At 40.2% G+C, this 19,314-nt stretch overlaps 1 protein-coding gene across 5 annotated transcripts in view; it reads left to right on the top strand.

The window, feature by feature from the left end:
* The window catches only part of OCRL (OCRL inositol polyphosphate-5-phosphatase), a 50,809-nt gene that overhangs the window by 12,283 nt on the left and 19,212 nt on the right, over positions 1 to 19,314 (top strand). For all 5 annotated transcript variants that reach the window (NM_001102191.2, XM_015461421.3, XM_010821401.4 and 2 more), the window contains 11 exon segments: positions 3,963 to 4,073; positions 4,534 to 4,623; positions 5,333 to 5,453; positions 5,542 to 5,703; positions 7,009 to 7,110; positions 7,626 to 7,740; positions 8,823 to 8,939; positions 9,046 to 9,233; positions 11,193 to 11,304; positions 12,828 to 12,937; positions 15,307 to 15,442. In NM_001102191.2, coding sequence (NP_001095661.1) covers positions 3,963 to 4,073; positions 4,534 to 4,623; positions 5,333 to 5,453; positions 5,542 to 5,703; positions 7,009 to 7,110; positions 7,626 to 7,740; positions 8,823 to 8,939; positions 9,046 to 9,233; positions 11,193 to 11,304; positions 12,828 to 12,937; positions 15,307 to 15,442 — 1,364 coding nt within the window.

The following is a 19,314-nucleotide window of genomic DNA, read 5'->3' on the forward strand; positions in this document are numbered from 1 at the left end:
AAGGTCTGGGTCACTAGCACAAAGAGGGTATTTGAAACCATAAGAGATTATGTGATTGCATTGTATAGCTGTGTTATCAGTTATAGTAGGCACTAGTCATATGTGCCTATTTAAATTAATTAGAACAAAATTAGAAAATCAATTCCTCAGTTGCACTAGTCACATTTCAAGTACTCATTAGCCACATGGGTCATTGTTTACCATATTGCACAGTGTAGTTATACAGCATGTCCATCATCACAGAAAGTCCTATTGGACAGTGCTGATACAGAGTGAGGACAAAGATTTAGGATTGAACTCACTCTACTTTTTCAAGTTTGGGTAGAGGAGAAGATACTTCAAAGGGCACTAAAAATTAGTGACCAAAGAGAGAGAGAAACTAGATGAGTATGGTGTCATAGAAGCCTTTTAAAGAGACTATTTCAAGGAGGGATCAACTGTTGATTTCTGCTGATAGATCTGATAATATGACTGAAGAATATCCATTGAATTTAGCAATATGGAGATTATTGGTGACCTTAACAAAGCAATTTCAGAGGGGTAATGGGAGCCAAAGTCACACTGGAATGGATTAAAGAGAGAAACGAAAGGTGAGCAAGTAGTAACTTAACTACGTGTCTTTCAAAGCTTGACTGCAGAGGGGAATGTAGAGATGAACTGGAGTTGGAGTGGGATATGGGGTCCAGGAAGGTTTTTTGTTTTAAATAAGGAGAATTTAGAACACGATTTATTTAAATGCTGATAAGAAGGAGACTATGTGAGGGAGAGGTTGAAGATACTGAGGGGAGGTGTCTAGAGAATGATTGCAAGGGTAAGATTCCTGAGAGAACCCAAGGGGTTGTAATTCCTCTGATCTTCTTCCTTGTACCAGAAGGGAAAGGAGAAGATGAATAGAGATACAGGTAGGATATGATGGCTTCCATTTCCTTTGAAGTATAAGGTAAAGCAGTCTGCTTGGGAAGAGTGGGATTCAAAGACTGATGATAAATGTGAAGTTGTGAATTGTTTTTCCAGATAGTAGTTGGAGACAAGTTGACTATGGAAACTTAGACTGATTCCTATCATACAGGGCCCTGTTGAGGTTAGTAGTCAATTTATAATGGGGTGTGTGTGTGCTTGTGTATCTGGTTTTATTCCCTCAGATATAAGCACAGAGAACGCAGTTAGTTGGATTTCTGAGTGTTGAGAGTTAGCCAGGTAGGCATTAGCCAGAACAGAGTGAGTGGTAAGGCAGTTCTGGGTTTTTGCAACAGAGTGAAATGATGGCTTCTGTTTGACAAAAAGGAAAGCGAAGGGCTTCCTGGTGGCTCAGTAGTAAAGAATCTGCCTGCCAAAACAGGAGCTTCAAGAGACATGAGTTCAATCCTGGGGTTGGGAAAATCCCCTGGAAGAGGAAATGGCAACCTATTCCAGTATTCTTGCTGGGAAAATTCCTTAAGCACAGTTGCAGGGTTAATGCCCTCACAAAGAAAGGTGGGGGAGGGTAGTGAAAGCAAGAGAGAGTGAATGAATACTGAGAAAGTGAAGGGATCAGTGTGTCAGAGGTTCCCCTAAGAGCAGGTAAGTGGCAAGGAGTTCAGAGTGGGTATTTGAATTAAAGATTTATGAGGTGATGGTGTTTCTGTGACAAAAGATCCAGGGTATAACTGAGTAGTCCCAGTAAGACTGAGGGAATAGGTGGCTGAGGTGGAGGGGCAAGGTCATTGGATGAGGAAGTTGAAGGTGTTGACTGAGTTTTCAGTGCTAATTTTGAAGGGATGCAAAATTAAAGCAAAAGTGTGAGTGGAGAGGAAGTCTTATGAATCAGGCCTGGATTCAGAAGTTTCTGGGAGGTTGGTGCATGATCTCATGGAGGAGGGAAGGGAAAGCACTGGCATAGTCCAGTGGGTGAGTCTCAAAGGAGAAGGGATTTTTCCTGAGGGAGGAGAGGGAATGGTCTGGAGATGGCATTAGGACAAATAAGGACACCAGTCTTAAATTACATAGTATGTGAGAGACTATAAATAGCCTCTACTCTGGAGGGCTGTGGGGGAGCTACTCTCAGGGGCCGGCCAGTTTGCAGGTGACTCTGGTTTTCTGGATGCACTAGATCACCTGGGGGAGTGTTTTTAGAAACTGCCAGTGGGCTTCACCCCCAGAAATTCTGTTTTCTTGGCCTGGGGTGGGGCCCAACTGTCAGTATTTCCTGAAAGTGCCTCTGGTAATTCTGATGCTCCCTGAGTTGAGAACTACTGAGAGATTCAGAGAGTATTCAGAGAAGTTGAGGAAAGAGGAGTGTTAGCTGATCTCAGAGGCCAGAAGGGCTGGCAGGGAAGAGAGTAGACGGTTGGGTGGAGGGGGTCATTTGTTCTCTTTCCCATGCAACATGGTGAGAGAGCATCTAGTGTTTTTTGTTTTGTAAGCAGTTTCTGGAATCTTCTGTTAAATGGGTCAGTTTATTTTTTTATACTTGCTAAAATGTATCTTTCAAGATCCTGGAACAGAGAGAACACATGTTCCTGTTCTAAGTTTCTATCCGATACAAGCTGCTCTTTTTAAGTTTTTTTTTCTACTTTTAATATAAATTATCAGAGAAAGAGAGGACTATTTGTGTCCTGAAGGAGGTTTTCCCTGTATCTTGAAGGCAGTTCTAATTGAAAGTCCTTATTCATGCCCTTTTTTTCCCCCTTACAGTGGCAGCCTCATTAATTTTCTTATTGCTGGTCCTCTTGCGTGCTTTTTTCCCCCATTTTTATCCTCTATGTTTTTCTCTTTCTTCTGGTCACTAAATCTGTGTAGATAGAAACGTAAAGAAATACAAAGAAAGAGAGAGTCAAAGGTTCAGAAGTGGATTTCTACCATAAGATACTATGATTTTCATTTCATTTTCTCATCTCTGTTATTTACAAGTGTGAAAGAGTCCAGTTCTATAGTCATTAAATGCCTTCTGTCTGTGAAGTCTGATGTCATTATTATCAGTAAAGTAACTCATGAGCCCAGTTTTCCTGGGGCTTTCCTGGTCTTACCTTTAGAAGTCTTGAGTCCTGAGAAGCCCCTCTGTCCCAGACAACCCCAGGAAACCATTGAGAGTGTTATGTTGGGTAACCCTTATGTGCAACCTGTCTCTTGCCCTCAAAGAGCTTATAGTTTCCAGGGCCATGAGAAAGCAGTATGTGTAATAAGTCAGTTAAAATAAGAATATAAACAAGGACATGGGTTTCCTGGATCACCATAGCCAGAGAGTTGATACAGATGGTAAATGTAAGGCTTTAGAAAAGGGGAGACAGTATGTTATATACATAAGAAACTGAAGTCCTCGGTAACTTTGCTTCTAATTACACTGTTTTCCAATTGGCTATACTTGAACCAGAACACTCGTGGACATGGGTCATTATATTATTTTTGTGAGTTTTTTCAAGACATAGATTTTTTACTGGAGGTAAATGAGGTATGGATGCTTCTTTGCAGAATAATTCAAGCCGATCCCATTATGCTTTTCTTTTTTACTTAGCTTATAAATTCAGTTGCCTGAGTACAGTCTGTACCTAAGGAACAAACCATCCTATTTCCGTTTTTCCCTTCACACTTCAGAGATTCGTATTATGTGATTTGGATTTGAAGTGGTAGGAATTTCCAGCTAGGAGGTATGAGGGGGGTGGTTGGGGAATTGATCTTTTGCTAGAATTTGAAGGTTCCTACAGTGACATATGAGCAACATATTAGAATGTAGGAAACTATGATTTTATTATACATCATGTCACTATATTAGGCTGCTCATTTACACAGTTCATTAGCCTACATTAAATTTTTCTCTGCATCACCCCCAATACCACCACCACAATGAATCCCTTGATCTTATAGGTATGCTTCATACATTAGAGGTCTGGAATGTTTGCTATCTGGATCTTCTTCTATTAAATTGGTAAGTTGAAAATATGATCCCAAGAAAACATTATATGTATATGGATTTCTGTTCTTTTTAGGTGGCTGCAAAATTAGGATTCAAGGGGACTGGACCGGAGAGAGACGCTTTGAAATCCCTGATGAGGATCACTGTGTGAAGTTCGTCTCAGAGGTCCTTGCTGCTCAGGAAGGTAACTCAAACCTCAGCAGTTTTCTTTCTATTTGTCTAGGACATGCATACAGAGACACGTGGCCGTTAGCAGAGTACCTTGCTCATGGAGCCTTGATAGGTGATTTTTTTTGTTGTTCAGGAATGACCCCAGGGATAGATTAGGGTAAGTCTACTCAGCTTTAAGGACCCTGAGTCAATTTCCAGAATCTTCTGTTTCTTGCCATGGCCAGCTTACTGCAGACAGTAATCCTCCTCCAGCCCCAGATGGTCCCAGAGCTGCTCTCATTTTCTTAGTCTCTTCCTTTGTGTTCAGGAATGGTGCTAGGTGAATGGCCTTTGGTGGTGGTGGTGGTTTAGTTGCTAAGTCGTGCCCGACTTTTGCAACCCCATGGACTGTAGCCTACCAGGCTCCTCTTTTGGTTATGGTAAGTTCCATTCAATGGAATGGTTGTTCCACTCTATGACCCCTATCTCTCCAGCTCAGTCACAGCTTCTTGTTCCAGACCAAAAGGAGTCATCCAGCTGGTACCAGAAATTAGACACTAAGGACAACTCTTCTGTTTTTTCAGGTACTGAAAAGATTCTTTTTTTTTCCCCTGGTCACTATGATGATTGCAGAGTCAGTAGATTTTATCTGGGCAGATAAGATAGTGTGGAGTAATGTCAATGTCAGATACCTTCTCCTATGGAGTGGTTTTGGAGTCTGTACTCACCACCTCATGTTCAGTCCTGTTACTTTCTATGGCATGTTAGCTCTTTTGGAGCCAGCTTAGCAGAGGTATAAAAAATGCAGACTCCAGGGGCAGACTGCCTGGGTTTGAATCACAGCTCTCTGACTTCATAGTTATATGACCTTGGTCAAGTTACTTTGACATCTCTGAGCTTCTGTTTCTTTTTCTGTAACTTAGGAAGATTTTTTAATAGCACCTATCTCATGAGGTCTTTGTGACGATTAAGTGAGATAGTGATATAATCCCTAATTATCAACCAGGCATTGTGTTAAAAGTCTTCTATAAATACTCGCTCTTTTAGTCATGTTCCAAGTTAATGTAACTTACTAGTTATGTTTATCATTCTAGTTAATGTGTCAGTGGTTCAGGGACAGATGTGCTTCTTCCCCTATCTATGTTATCACTGTTCGTATACCTTTCTGTTTGGTAATGCCGCTGAGCAAATAGGGATCAGATCAAAACCGCTGACCAAAGCAAAGTCCTATCTATCCCGAACAAGTTGGATGTTATCTTCCCCCGCTTTGACTCTGGGTTTTGCATCCTTCAGGGCTTCTTGGATTTGAGGATAATTTTTCATCTATGAATTTGGACAAGAAAATCAGTTTGCAGAATCAGCCTATAGGGGTTCACCGGGAACCTCCACCCCCACCCTCTTCAGTGAATAGAATGTAAGTCCTGTGTTGAAACAGATTTCCCATGTGTGAGACTTCCCTGGTGAAGGCAGTTTCACTTCTGAATTGCTCATTTATTCACTAGGCTTTCACGTGAAAAAGAAGCTTCTAATAAGGAACCCCCCAAAGTGACCAACACCATGCGGAAGCTCTTTGTACCAAACACCCAGTCTGGACAGCGGGAGGGTCTCATCAAACACATCCTGGCAAAGCGAGAAAAAGAATATGTCAACATTCAGACTTTCAGGTTAGTCTCTCTCCTACTTACGGAGGTGAAACATTAGTTACATTAGTTGGTATAGCAAAAAATGTTCTTTTGGTATTTAAGATATTAGTGTAATTAGCTTATTTCAGAATAAAAGCATAATAAAAAAGAATGGTGAGCTGATTCAAGCGCCTGTCTTTATGTGATCAGTAACCTACATATCCACAATAATGCAAATGCTACAATTTCCCTTGGATTTTCTAAATCCAAATGATTTAGATTATAAATCATGTGGTATATTACTAAATGATACCACATCTACTAATACTATCCACTCTTAGAGAACGAAGTCAAGCTCACATGTACTAGAGAATTGTCTCCTAGCACACCCCATAAGCAGGTGTGTTTATCTGTCTGACCTGCCCAATTTCTTCTTGCCAGTATCGGCAGTTTAAGTCCACTGTTGCTGCTAGCCCTTAATTTTCATTTTCCTACTTTGCTAAGTTAACTAAAGGAAGTTTCACCCAATCCTCTTGATTGGGAGGCCTATCTTGAATTCTTTCCTCTATTAGATTTTTCATTTCATTTTTACTTGTTGATATCCTCTTTTTTGGATTCATTGTGTGTGGCGTGTGGAGTGGTGTAGTATGCCGTGTATCTCGATGTGCAGAGCAGCAACACTTTTCTTTGTTATTTGCGAACAGCATGTACCCTTTTAGTCCAAGATTCCAGACCCATCTGCTATCCCATTATGCCTCATTTATTCTAATTCAGTCATGACTATATCCCTGTGCTGAAGCCTCCAGTTCTTCAGATTCCCCAGGATGCTTATATTTGTATGTAAACAGTTAAGACAGTCATGAGTTTTCCCTTCTGCTTTCCCCCTTAATACTATATCTGTCTCAACAGAATTTCCTCCACAGATGTCCTTGTAATCCTTCAAGAAGTGAGTTTTTGGATTTAACTATGGTTCCTTATGGAACAGTTATCCATATTAGACATCCTTACAGAGTGAAGATACCTCTTTCCCATCCAGAAGCTCTCCCTTCAGATATGTTTGGATGGAATGTAAGAGGAAGGATATGTGGTAGAGCCATTAAATTTGTGTTTTTTAAATAGAAACTTGATTCCTTTCTGTAGGTTTACCTGATGTGAAATTTAGAGAGAATAAGCCCACTGCCTTTGCATTCTACAGGCAAGAAGGGTTTTTTGGTATGTGTGGCAAAGCAGCTTGAGAAATTGCACTGGCTTATTGTGAATATACACTTGTATAGAAATAATGAGAGAACTTTCTTTAGTTCACACTTTACCTTTGTTTCTAAATTATTTTTTGGTATTATGTATTAGATTTTTTGTTGGAACGTGGAACGTGAATGGCCAGTCTCCAGATAGTGGGTTAGAACCTTGGCTGAACTGTGATCTGAATCCTCCTGATATCTACTGCATTGGGTAAAATACATGTCTGGAATTTCATTTTGGCTATATGTTTGGTGTTACTTTATGTGACATTTTGCCCTTTTTTCCCCACTGTTTGTAAAAACCTGCTGTAGACTATGTATGAGAGCTAACTTGTGGGTCAAATTTGTGAGATCATAAAGGAAGAGATATCTAAAATGCTGTGAGGAAGCATCTAGTCCTCTTAAAACCCCTAGAAAACTATATTCTTCATAGAAACTGAGATCTGAGGTTAATTCTAATAGTGACTACTCCTAGGATATATAAGCAAAGCTCTGTTATCCCTTATGGAAGTTTTTTTGTGTTTTGCTTGGCCTATGCATATACTTGTGGGGGAGTCTTTTGAAAAGAAAACTACTTGTCCTTACTGATCACTTGAATCAATAGAGCAGTTCTCTAAAATTCCTCTCTCCCACATTCCTTTTTTCACCTAATGTCTCAGAAAATGGGACAGGAGGTAGTCAGAGATAATTATGGGATGTGGATCTCACATCCTCTTGTTTTCTCAGATTCCAAGAGCTGGACTTGAGCACAGAAGCCTTTTTCTACTTTGAATCTGTGAAAGAACAAGAGTGGTCCTTGGCGGTAGAGAGGAGTTTGCATTCCAAAGCCAAGTATAAGAAAGTAAGCCGCATTTAATTATCTTTTTTAGTATATGACTAAATAGCACTCACTGGAAGTTACTCTGTTTATAGCTTGTTCCAAAAGAATGGATTAATTGAATTCTTCCCCATGTGTAATACCGGATAGGGCAGACTAATGCTTTTCATTCCTATTTCCTAGAAAAAAAATTCCCTAAGCTTCTCGATTCTATAGTTTCATTGCTTGGCTAAGTTTTAAGAGAAAGGAAGAATTTTACTGTACTGTTAGCAATAATTAACTCAAATGACATATAAGTGACTTTTTGCAATAAGATTTTAAGATTGAAATTGTTTGCTTGCATGGTCAGAACTGGATGCTTTACAGAAAAGCAGTTTGAAGCATGTGGGTGCATGGGGTAAGCTTTGGAATTGGAGTAAAAACAGGAGTGTTGTGGAATTTAAATGAGTTTAAAACTTGGTTGTAAGTCAAGAGTAGAGTTGACTTTAGCAAGGTGACCCAATTTGTTGGTCTTTAGAAGGCAAATAGTAGAGGCTACCAAAAGAGTTATTTTAATTATGCAGCTACCATACCAAGCCCTTCAAAAGGAGTCATCTGTCTGAGTAATTTTCATCTGCACCTTCTTACACCTGATGCAGGTGATAAGACTGCTGAAGATGTTATTCCTCTCATATAGACTAATACATATTTCAGACATATTTCTAGTTCACAAAGAAGTCAATAGGATTGTTACACATTTTATTAGGAAATTGTAAATCAGAAACTAGGAAGGAGAGGCAAAAAGAACAAGCTGGGATAGAGGCTTTGTCTTTATTATTCAACTTTTTAATACTGCTTACTCATGGTAGGCTAAAATGTGATTAAAATAATGAATGTAGAGCTGAGGGTACTCGTTGTCCCTGAAGACTTTTACTGGTCAGAGCCAGATTAGCACTTTCCTGGAAAAATTTTGTTTCCTCTTTATGAGGTCCATTGGGGAATTAGAGGATTTAGATTCAAATTGAGGCATGATTATATCTTCTTGGTGGAAAATTACTTGTGGGAAGTTAGAGATGTGCAAAGAGTGGTATTAACACAAACCTCTTCTAATTCCCTGGAACTTAAAGGTTCAACTAGTCCGCCTTGTTGGGATGATGCTCCTGATATTTGCCAGAAAGGATCAGTTGCGATATATCCGTGATGTTGCTACAGAAACTGTTGGAACTGGAATCATGGGAAAGATGGTGAGTTACTTTGGAGTTGAGCTTGATTATGATTTCATGTCCATATGAAGTTCAGGTGCTCATTGTGTCTTTTGTACTAACTGTGAATAATTACTCTTGCTAACAGGGAAACAAAGGTGGGGTAGCTGTGAGGTTTGTATTTCACAACACTACCTTTTGCATTGTCAATTCCCACCTGGCTGCCCACGTGGAAGAGTTTGAGAGAAGGAATCAAGATTATAAGGACATCTGCGCACGAATGAGTTTTGTGGTCCCAAATCAGACCCTCCCACAGCTGAACATCATGAAACATGAGTGAGTGGTTAAGTCTTCTTTAGCCTTTGAGTAGCAGAGCTGAGAAGAGACTAACCATGATGAGAAACTATAGAAATGTGCAGAGTGAGAGATTCTGTTTTGGGATTGGATTCACAAAGAAGAGGAAGGTTTTGAGAACTAGCAGATGCAATGAGTCAGAGAAATTAGATTTGCTATCAGAGGAAAGGTTAGTTCTGTCAGTGGACACCTGAGTAGTGGTGGAGGGGATCTGTCAGTTGTAATCAGTTTTCATTATTTTTTATTATAAAATAGAAATATTTATTATAAATATAATAAAAGGTGAAATGAAAAAATCCATCATTTCTTATCTCTGCTTTCCCCAGCCAGTCCCTCCCTCCAGAGAAAACCATTGTGGACAATTCAGTGTGTATCCTTCTAGATCTCTGCTGTCCAGTATGGCAGTCCAGTAGCCATAGGTGGCTATTGGGCACTTGAAAGTAACTAGTCCAAACTGAGGTGTGTGGTGAGCATAGACTATGCACTGAAATTATGGGGGAAAATGTAAACTATCTCAGTTTTTTAAATATTGATTACATGTTAAAATGACAAAAGTTTAGATATATTGAGTTGAATGGAATTTGTTGTTAAAGTTATTTTCACTTGTTTCTTTTATTTCTTATATTCAGCTACTAAAAAATTTTAAATTACATTTGTAATGTGCGTCCTATTTCTTCTGAATAGTGCTATTCTAGACTTTTATCTATGCACATGCACACACATACTCATTATATAGGACTGTATTATCCTATTTTTTGTGAATTATTTTCCAAGCCAGTAAACATAGATCTACATGATTCTTTTCACTGACTGTGAATCATTCAGAAAAGGGGCCATGGTGATTTAAAGACACCAGTGGTTAATATGAAAGGTTAGTGAATAATGGAACTTAATAAGAACAGAAACAAAAATCAGTTGAGGAATGGATTGTTAGTAGAAAATAGCTGTAAGGAAATTAACACTAGTAATTGGAATTCTGAGAGGGTGATGAGACTTGGAATAAGTGGTTTGAGATAGGAATTAGCAGGAAAACAAAAGATAATTTGAGGGCTATTAGAATCAATAGAGAGTGGGGTAATTGAGGAAAGAGTAGGGCAAGATAGTGATGTTGGCCTGTTCCATATTGTCTCAACATTTTGGATCATATGGAATTCTGCTTCACAGTGGTAAAGCAAGGCCTTGACATCAGTGGTCATAAAATTGACCTGAAATTCCATAAATTTATTTACCTGGGATTCCTTAAATTTCATGTTGCATCAAAGATTGGCAAGGAGACCCATTCAGAATTTGAAATAGCCCGTTTTGGTGCAGTCATTTCAGGGTCTCCCCTATGGGGCTCTAAGCACACCTGGGGGTCTGTTGCTGTGATTGGGAGCCTGTGGGCTGCCAGTCTCCTTTCTTCCTGGGACTTGGACTGTGGTTCCCGGGCAGGGGTAGATAGACTGGTGACAGCAGAAAGCCCTGAACCTCTGTTCGCTAGTGGGCCCTGCCTGAGAGAGGTGTCATTCAGACTGTGCAGACCCTCGTGGAGAGCCAGTAGAACATCAGAGCTTGGAGAGGTAGAAAATGTTCAGATTCTCTTCCCCTAGAGACCTGGCAAGCAGCCAGGTGAAATTTTGAAGCTAGTCCAGCAAATAAACTACATGCTTCTCTGAGGCAGTTAACTCCTTGGCTCCCGAGTCCCACACACACCCCATATTTCTCCATCTTTGTTCCTCATGCGTGCAGTGTCCGTCCTCCCACCTCTTTTCTCATCCCCTTGTCCCTCTCAGGCGTTGATAGTACTCATCCCCAAAGGATAGTTAGCGCTCAAACCCCTTGTCACATAGTGATAAATGAATGCTTATCAGTAATCTACCCATTTTCCTTCTCTGCATTCTCCTCTCATTGACTTTTATGCTAATTACTGCTACTCTTACTCATATATTTTTTGATCCTCAGTGTCGTCATCTGGTTGGGAGATTTGAACTACAGGCTTTGCATGCCTGATGCCAGTGAAGTGAAGAGTCTTATTAACAAGAATGACCTTCAGAGACTCTTGAAATTTGACCAGGTAAGTAAAATTTTATCTTATAGGTACTTTCTTACATAGCAGATAAAATTGTTAAGCCCCATGGGAAGTGTGTCTTAATCTAGAAGTAGATGGAAAGGTCTCATTGTCTTGGGAAAACATTGTGATAGTGAAGCAGTGAATACACACAAGGTTTTTATGAAGTACTTGGATGGGAGGAGGGGAGATAATATTAGTGATAAATAGTCAATGTAACATTTATTCATTAAGTCTTTATCAAGAAGAGATTTCAGAGATTTGTATAAATGAGTTGGAGAATGGGTGGGGTTAATTGGAAAACACTTCCTGGAGGAAACAGGCCTTCAGCTATGTTGATGTGGTTTGGCAGATGGAACAGGGTAAGCTGCTCTATGATTACTTGGCAGGCTCAGCAACAGCTTGGAGGTAAAAGAGGGAGGCCCTATGAGGGGATTGGGGAGCATAGAAGAGAAGTTTGTCTGGGACAGATAGCACAAACTGTGGTCTAATGGGAACTGATGGAGGAGTTGAGACTAGCTGTTTTATAGATGTTAAAACTTGTCAGGGAAGCATTGATATGGTAGCATTTATATAAAACGATATTGAGGAACCTAGTTTTCTGGCAATTTGCCTCAGAACCTGGCACAGGACTTGAATTTTTTAGTTCAGCATATGGATACTACTGCTAAAAGTGAATGCTTCTTATTGAGGGGAGAAAATGTTTCAAATTGACTTGAATGTCTATTTTTTTAATGTCTTTAAATCCTAGTATGAGGCTTTTAACCTTCAGATATGGTCAGAATTCTGGTGTTTTGCAGTAGAATGGTTTTTATAGTGAGCCTATCTTCACCCTGTCTACCTTCACATTGAAGTTGGCTAGCTAACTTCTTTGCATTTTTTCCTCTGTCCTGCCTCCAAAGGGGGTACAATTGGAATCTTATGTAATTCTGGTAAAATACTTGAGTGAGGATAATTTTCAAAATGATCTCTAACTCTTACTGAATTTGGCTTTTGGAATTATCCAGTCAACATTTGTGTGCTTTTTTTAAAAAAGCTGTACTCAAACTATTATATATAGGATAAACAAGATCCTAGAATATAACACAGGAAACTATGTTCAATATCCTGTTATTAACCATAATGGAAAAGAATATGAAAAAGAATATATGTATAATTGAGTCATTTTGCTATACAGCAGAAATTAAGAAAACATTGTAAATCAGCTATGCTTCAATAAATTTAAAAAAAAAAAACATGCTAACTTCAGGGAACTTATGATTATTCAGGTTTCATTTTTCCATTGTACCCTGACCACCATTAGCAATAAAAAATTAGTGACATGCTTATATGAGCATCCTGTCTGTGGGTGAGTTTAGATGCTGTGGGAATGTCAAAATTTAATTCATAAGGCACAGAAATATCTATGTACTCTGACAATTGCAAAAGATACAGAAACTAGATGCACAGAAAAATAGCTGATCAACCTGATTATCACTTCTATTAAGATGGTGTTACCTTGCTTATATGATACATTTTTCTATCTCTAGCTAAATATTCAACGCACACAGAAAAAAGCTTTTGCTGACTTCATGGAAGGGGAAATCAAGTTTATCCCCACATATAAGTATGATTCTAAAACAGACCGATGGGATTCCAGGTAAAATAACAAGAACCTCATTATGGAATAGGTTAAAACCTGATCTTACTTCTGTCCCTCTGAATTGCTGAGGGACTGGGAAGTTTTGGGGTTTTGCCAGAAGCAGAGATAAAAACGTAATGGCTCAGTGCTCTTAAAGAAGAGTTTTTAATTCCTGTGTACTCACAGGTGAGCTCACCTTGCTTGCTTGTGCTTCCGCTCAGTTGCCCAGTTGTGGATTCCTTGCAACTCCACCAGGCTCCTCTGTCCATGGGGTTTCCCAGGAAAGAATACTGAGTAGGTTGCCATTTCCTCCTCTAGGGAGCTCACCTTAAGAGGGTGTGAACTGCTCTGAAGTTTTATGAGCTGCCTGTAGTGCCTTATTCTCTCACCTCAGCAGACTGCTTATTTGATTTTTGCCTTCCTGATCTTGCCCCTGTTTCCTTACCTAGTGCCCTATTCTGCTTCTTTGCCCAAACTCTTTTTTCAGCTCTTTAACTCAGGATACCAGAGGTGAAAACAAAGCAGCATGAAAGGTTCTTCCAGCACAGTGATTCTTGATCCTGAGTGTACATTAGATTCTCCTGTGTGTGTGTGTGTGTGTGTGTGTACATGTACGGCTGTGTCTGACTCTTTGCAACCCCATGGATTGTAGCCCGCCAGGCTCCTCTATCCATGGGATTCTCCAGGTAAGAATACTGGAGTGGTTTGCCATTCCCTTCTCCAGGGGATCTTCCCAACCCAGGGATCAAACCTGCATCTTCTGCATCCCCTGCATTACAGGCAGATTGTTTACCACTGAGCCACCAGGGAAACCCTAGAATCTCTTGGAGGACTTTTACAAATACCAGTGCCTGATCCTGGCCTGCATGACTGCCAGGGGAAGCTGAGAATCCTGTCTAGTGGGGGGCTATTGATTTCCTGATCACCCCTAGTAAAGTGCCTCTGTCAGTATGTGCCTGGTGGCTGTGTGTCTTCTTACTGTTTCTTCATTCACTATGGTTTCCTAGTTGTTTGAACCCAGAAGTTTGAAAGAAAGAGAATTCCCGGGTATCATCAGCTTCTTTAGACTTGGAGTGCCAGCGTGGGGAGGGAGGAGCCTGTCTCTCTGTCCTCTGAGGGAGGGAGCTGCTCAGCAAGTGAAAAGTGACTCTGACTCTGACAGATCCTGTGCACATTGCTTTGTTTCTTCCACTCGTCTGACTTGAGAGTCAACTGAAGAGCTACTGATATGAACTTTATTTGTGTCCCCATCTGGATCAGGTGTAGTGTTGCTTATTTTAATAGAATGATGAATAGGCTTTTTCCCTTCCTTTGGTATTCTTATAGGCTGTTATGTGTTCAAACTTGCATGCTTAGATTTTTTTAGTTCATCTTTATTAGAAGCTCGACTTGTCCATAAAAGTCTAGGTTTAAAGAAATCTCTGCTATTAACCCATCTCCATTGATTCAACCCACTCTAGAAGTATAGGATTGGATTTTTAGAGTTCATTTGTTGTCTATCTGATGTGAAGTGTCATAGCAGTTGATAAAACAAACAAAGAGGAAGTATTCTGAATATAATCCTACCCTTCTGAGGTTATTTTGCTGCTGCTGCTGCTAAGTCACTTCAGTCGTGTCCGACTCTGCGACCCCATAGACGGCAGCCCACCAGGCTCCCCTGTCCCTGGGATTCTCCAGGCAAGAACACTGGAGTGGGTTGCCATTTCCTTCTCCAGTGCATGAAAGTGAAAAGTGAAAGTGAAGTCGCTCAGTCCAGAAGGTGCTATTCTACTTTCCCTGGGGCAACATTATTGAAAATGTAAATCCTGATCCTAGGAGCACTGTTTATTCATTCCCTGATAGCTCAGTTGGTAAAGAATCTACCTGCAATGCAAGAGACCCTGGTTCGATGCCTGGGTCGGGAAGATCCCCTGGAGAAGGGATAGGCTAACCACTCCAGTATTCTTGGGCTTCCCTTGTGGCTCAGCTGGTAAAGAATCTGCCTTCAGTGCAGGAGACCTGGGTTTGATCCCTGGGTTGGGAAGATCCCCTGGAGAAGGGAAAGGCTACGCACTCCAGTATTCTGGCCTGGAGAATTCCATGGACTGTATAGTCCATGGGGTTGCAAAGAGTCGGACATGACTGAGTGACTTTCACTTCACTTCACTTCACTGAGCACCTACTTTCATCAGATCTTGTGCTAGGGGCTGAGAATTCAGTGGCAAACAAGACAAGTCCCTTCACAGAGCTTGCAATAAAATAAGGAATAGTTGAAGTCGTTAGGAAAGGAGAAGCAGATAACAAGAGGGCCGAACTCAGGTCTGAACCAGTGTGGTAGATATTCCACTCTTGTGTGGTATGTTCTCCTTCTAATCCCTTGCTATTTTTTTTTTTTTTTTTTTTTGCAGTGGGAAATGTCGGGTGCCAGCCTGGTGTGACCGAATTCTCTGGAGAGGCATTAATGTTAATCAGCTTCATTACCGGAGTCACATGGAACTGAAAACCAGTGACCACAAGCCTGTTAGCGCCCTCTTCTGTATTGGGGTAAACACTTGTTTGTTTACAAGTTGTTTGTTTGTGTGTTAAGTATCTATTCTTAGGGCATTATTTAGACTCAGAATGGATCAGTAATTCCGTGAACCATAAACGTTTTCAATTCATAGCCAAATAATTGTTTGCAACATTGAGAAGTTAGAGCCCTTGACCCTCCTAAATGCTGTCCATATGGCCTTTTAATGACACAGATGTTTCTCATGCTGCATAATGTCTGGGTAGCACCCTTCACCTCCTAAAGTTATTATACATAAAGAAGAGCTTGAAGCCAGGTTTTAAAGGATGATGAATAGCTTTGCATCAGAAAGATAGAGAAAAGAGGAAGCACTGGGAGAGAGGTTCCTGGTGGAGGGCTGGGGACAGCAGAAGCAAAGAGGCACAGACTGGTCAGAATACATCATCTGTATGTAACTCCAAGAGGCACACTGTCGTCCTGCTAACTAAGATACTGAAGTCTTCCCATCCAGGAGCATGGGTTGTTTTTTTTTTTTTTATTGTTGTTGTTTTTAAAATTTATTTTTTTATTGAAGGATAATTGCTTTACAGAATTTTGTTGTTTTCTGTCAAACCTCAACATGAATCAGCCATAGGTATACATATCAGATCAGATCAGTCGCTCAGTCATGTCCGACTCTTTGTGACCCCATGAATTGCAGCACGCCAGGCCTGCCTGTCCATCACCAACTCCCGGAGTTCACTCAGACTCACGTCCATCGAGTCAGTGATGCCATACAGCCATCTCATCCTCTGTCGTCCCCTTCTCCTCCTGCCCCCAATCCCTCCCAGCATCAGAGTCTTTTCCAATGAGTCAACTCTTGGCATGAGGTGGCCAAAGTACTGGAGTTTCAGCTTTAGCATCATTCCTTCCAAAGAAATCCCAGGGCTGATCTCCTTCAGAATGGACTGGTTGGACCTCCTTGCAGTCCAAGGGACTCTCAAGAGTCTTCTCCAACACCACATATCCCCTCCCTTTTGAACCTCCCTCCCATCTCCCTCCCCATCCCACCCCTCTAGGTTGATACAGAGCCCCTGTTTGAGTTTCCTGAGCCATACAGCAAATTCCCATTGGCTATCTATTTTACATATGGTAACGTAAGTTTCCTTGTTACTCTCTCCATACATGTCACCCTCTCCTCCCCTCTCAGGAACACAGGTTTTAAATTTCTCTTTAACTCTGTTGCATCCTTGGAGAAGGCAATGGCACCCCACTCCAGTACTCTTGCCTGGAAAATCCCATGGATGGAGGAGCCTGGTAGGCTGCAGACCATGGGATTGCGAAGAGTCGGACACGACTGAGTGACTTCACTTTCACTTTTCCCTTTCATGCATTGGAGAAGGAAATGGCAACCCACTCCAGTGTTTTTGCCTGGAGAATCCCAGGGACAGGGGAGCCTGGTGGGCCGCCGTCTATGGGGTCGCACGGAGTCGGACACGACTGAAGCGACTTAGCAGCAGCAGTTGCATCCTGGGCTGGAATAATGGCCAATATTTGAATTGTTTTGTCTCCACTGTGAGTAAAGTTTTTGTTTTCCTGTTGTATTTTCTAGGTGTGTATTATTAGTACACAGGTTATATTCTGGGATCTTGTTGACTTAATTTAGTACAGCTAGTACATTTAGATTATTCCATGTAGATTTTCCAGACCTGAAGTCATATAATCTGACAGAATCTGTATAGGGCAGTGCTTGATAGAATGGACCTTATAGCTAGGCGGCTTAAACTCTCATCCCAGCTCAAACTCTTTCTAAATGTAACCATGGAAAATCTATGCAACATCCCTGTACTTCAGCTTCTTCCTCTATAAAATGGGGATAATGGTATCTCCTCAAGAGGATTAATGAGTTCAGACATGCCAAGAGCACAGTGGGGTGGATTTCTTTCCTCTGTGCATATGTAAATTTTTTTGACTTCTGAGATTGGTTCTCAGCAATATGTCTTATCCAGCTCCTGTCTTAGAGGGTAATGACTTTGGAGCATTTCCTTTATGTAAAAATTTAATTCTTGGTCTTAGATTCTAAATTTTATTGAGTCAATCATGACTTGACTTTCTTCCATTTTGATATTTTAAAATAATAATAAGTAATAATAGTATATGTATGTTCCTCAAGTAATAGCTAGTATGTAGCAGACACCATGCTAGGCAATCTATACACATCTCATTTGCTCCTCACAACAATGCTTTGAGTTAAATATTTCTCGTTTAACAGATGCATGTTGATGTATGGCAAAACCAATACAATATTGTAAAGTAAAAAAAAAAATTAAAAAAAACAGATGAGCAAGTGAAAAACCAGTGAGTTTAAATAAACTTCCTTAAAAAGCATTTAGCTAGAAGAAGAGCTGAGATTCAAATCTTAAGCCTGTCTAATTCCCAAACTTACAGATGATCTTTCCACTACCCCTGCAAGGCCTCCAGAGGTCCAAAGAACTTACTGAGTACATATACATTCAGATACTACTTTTTGCCCACTTAATTTCTAGCTTAGACTTGTAGACTGCCATGTTTTCTTCATTTGAGTTCTCTCAATACATTTTTAAAAGGATATCTTCCTCCCAAACACTAACCTTTTTAGTTTCATCAGCTATGCTTAGCTTTTCTGTGTATATTTTTTTCAGAACCTCAGAATATTTCTAATACTCCATACATATTAATTCAAAGCTCCCAGGAGGATATTTACAGTTTTTCCATGCTTTCTGTGTATTTTTGTGTATCTTTAATAAATGTGGCTCAGATGGTAAAGAATCCACCTGCAAGGTAGGAGACCTGGGTTCGATCCCTGGGTTGGGAAGATCCCCTGGATAAGGGAATGGCTACTCACTCCAGTATTCTTGCCTGAAGAATCCCATGGATAGAAGAGCCTGACGGGCTATGGTCATTGTGGTCACAAAGAGTCAGACACAACTAAGCGACTAACACATAATGTTAATGCAGAGCTCCCAGCAAGATATTTACAGTTTTTCCATGCTTTCTGTGTATATTTGTGTAAATATATTATATCTGTAATAAAGGTCTACCTTTCTAGTTTTTAATACTTTTTAAATTACACAGAGATGCAAATATGTTTTCTCTTTAAATAAAAATAAGCAAAATTCACAAGTAAAGCTGAGATCTTCAGCACCCGTTCTAGCCTCCACTCCCACTTTTGCCCAAACCCCCACTCCCTAACAAGGCCAACTACCCTTATGAATTTCTTTTCTTTCTAGACCAGTGCTCTCCAATAGATTTTCTGTGATGATGGAAATGTTCTAAATCTATCCTGTCCAGTCCAGTAGCTACTAGTGGCTACTGACCACTTGAAGTGTGATTTAAAGAACTGAATTTTCGATTTTATTTAATTTGGAATTATTTAAATGTAAATTTCCTTATGTGGCTACTGGCTGTTACATTGGTCGGCACAGTTCTCAATGTTTGCATTTGCTTTTCTGTTTACCTATACCCAATATGGTATTATTTGTGTGTTGCTGTGTATATATCATAAATGGTCTTATACTATATGTGTTGGTATACAACATACTATTTTTTAATTCAGTGGTATATTCTAGAATGCTATTCATGTCTTTCTATAAAGATCTAGCTCGTTGTACTTATTTCTTAATTCTAATTTTGTTGGTAATTTCTTTTTCTAAAATGGGTGTGTTAAGTGGTGACATTCTGTGGTGACATTTTTCCCTTCATTACCCTTCATGTGCATTAAGGGTTTTGATCATGATAATGCTCTGAGAAGAGCTTTGATTTTATTGGGTAACCACCCCATATTTTGGACTCTTAGGCATGCTAGGATTAGAGGCTTTAAGAACCACATTACGTTTCTTACCACCATTGGCATCAGTGACTGTTAACAAAGGGACCAAGTGCTCAGGGG

The sequence above is a fragment of the Bos taurus genome, chromosome X, assembly GCF_002263795.3.
Source record: "Bos taurus isolate L1 Dominette 01449 registration number 42190680 breed Hereford chromosome X, ARS-UCD2.0, whole genome shotgun sequence".
Classification (NCBI taxonomy): domain Eukaryota; kingdom Metazoa; phylum Chordata; class Mammalia; order Artiodactyla; family Bovidae; genus Bos; species Bos taurus.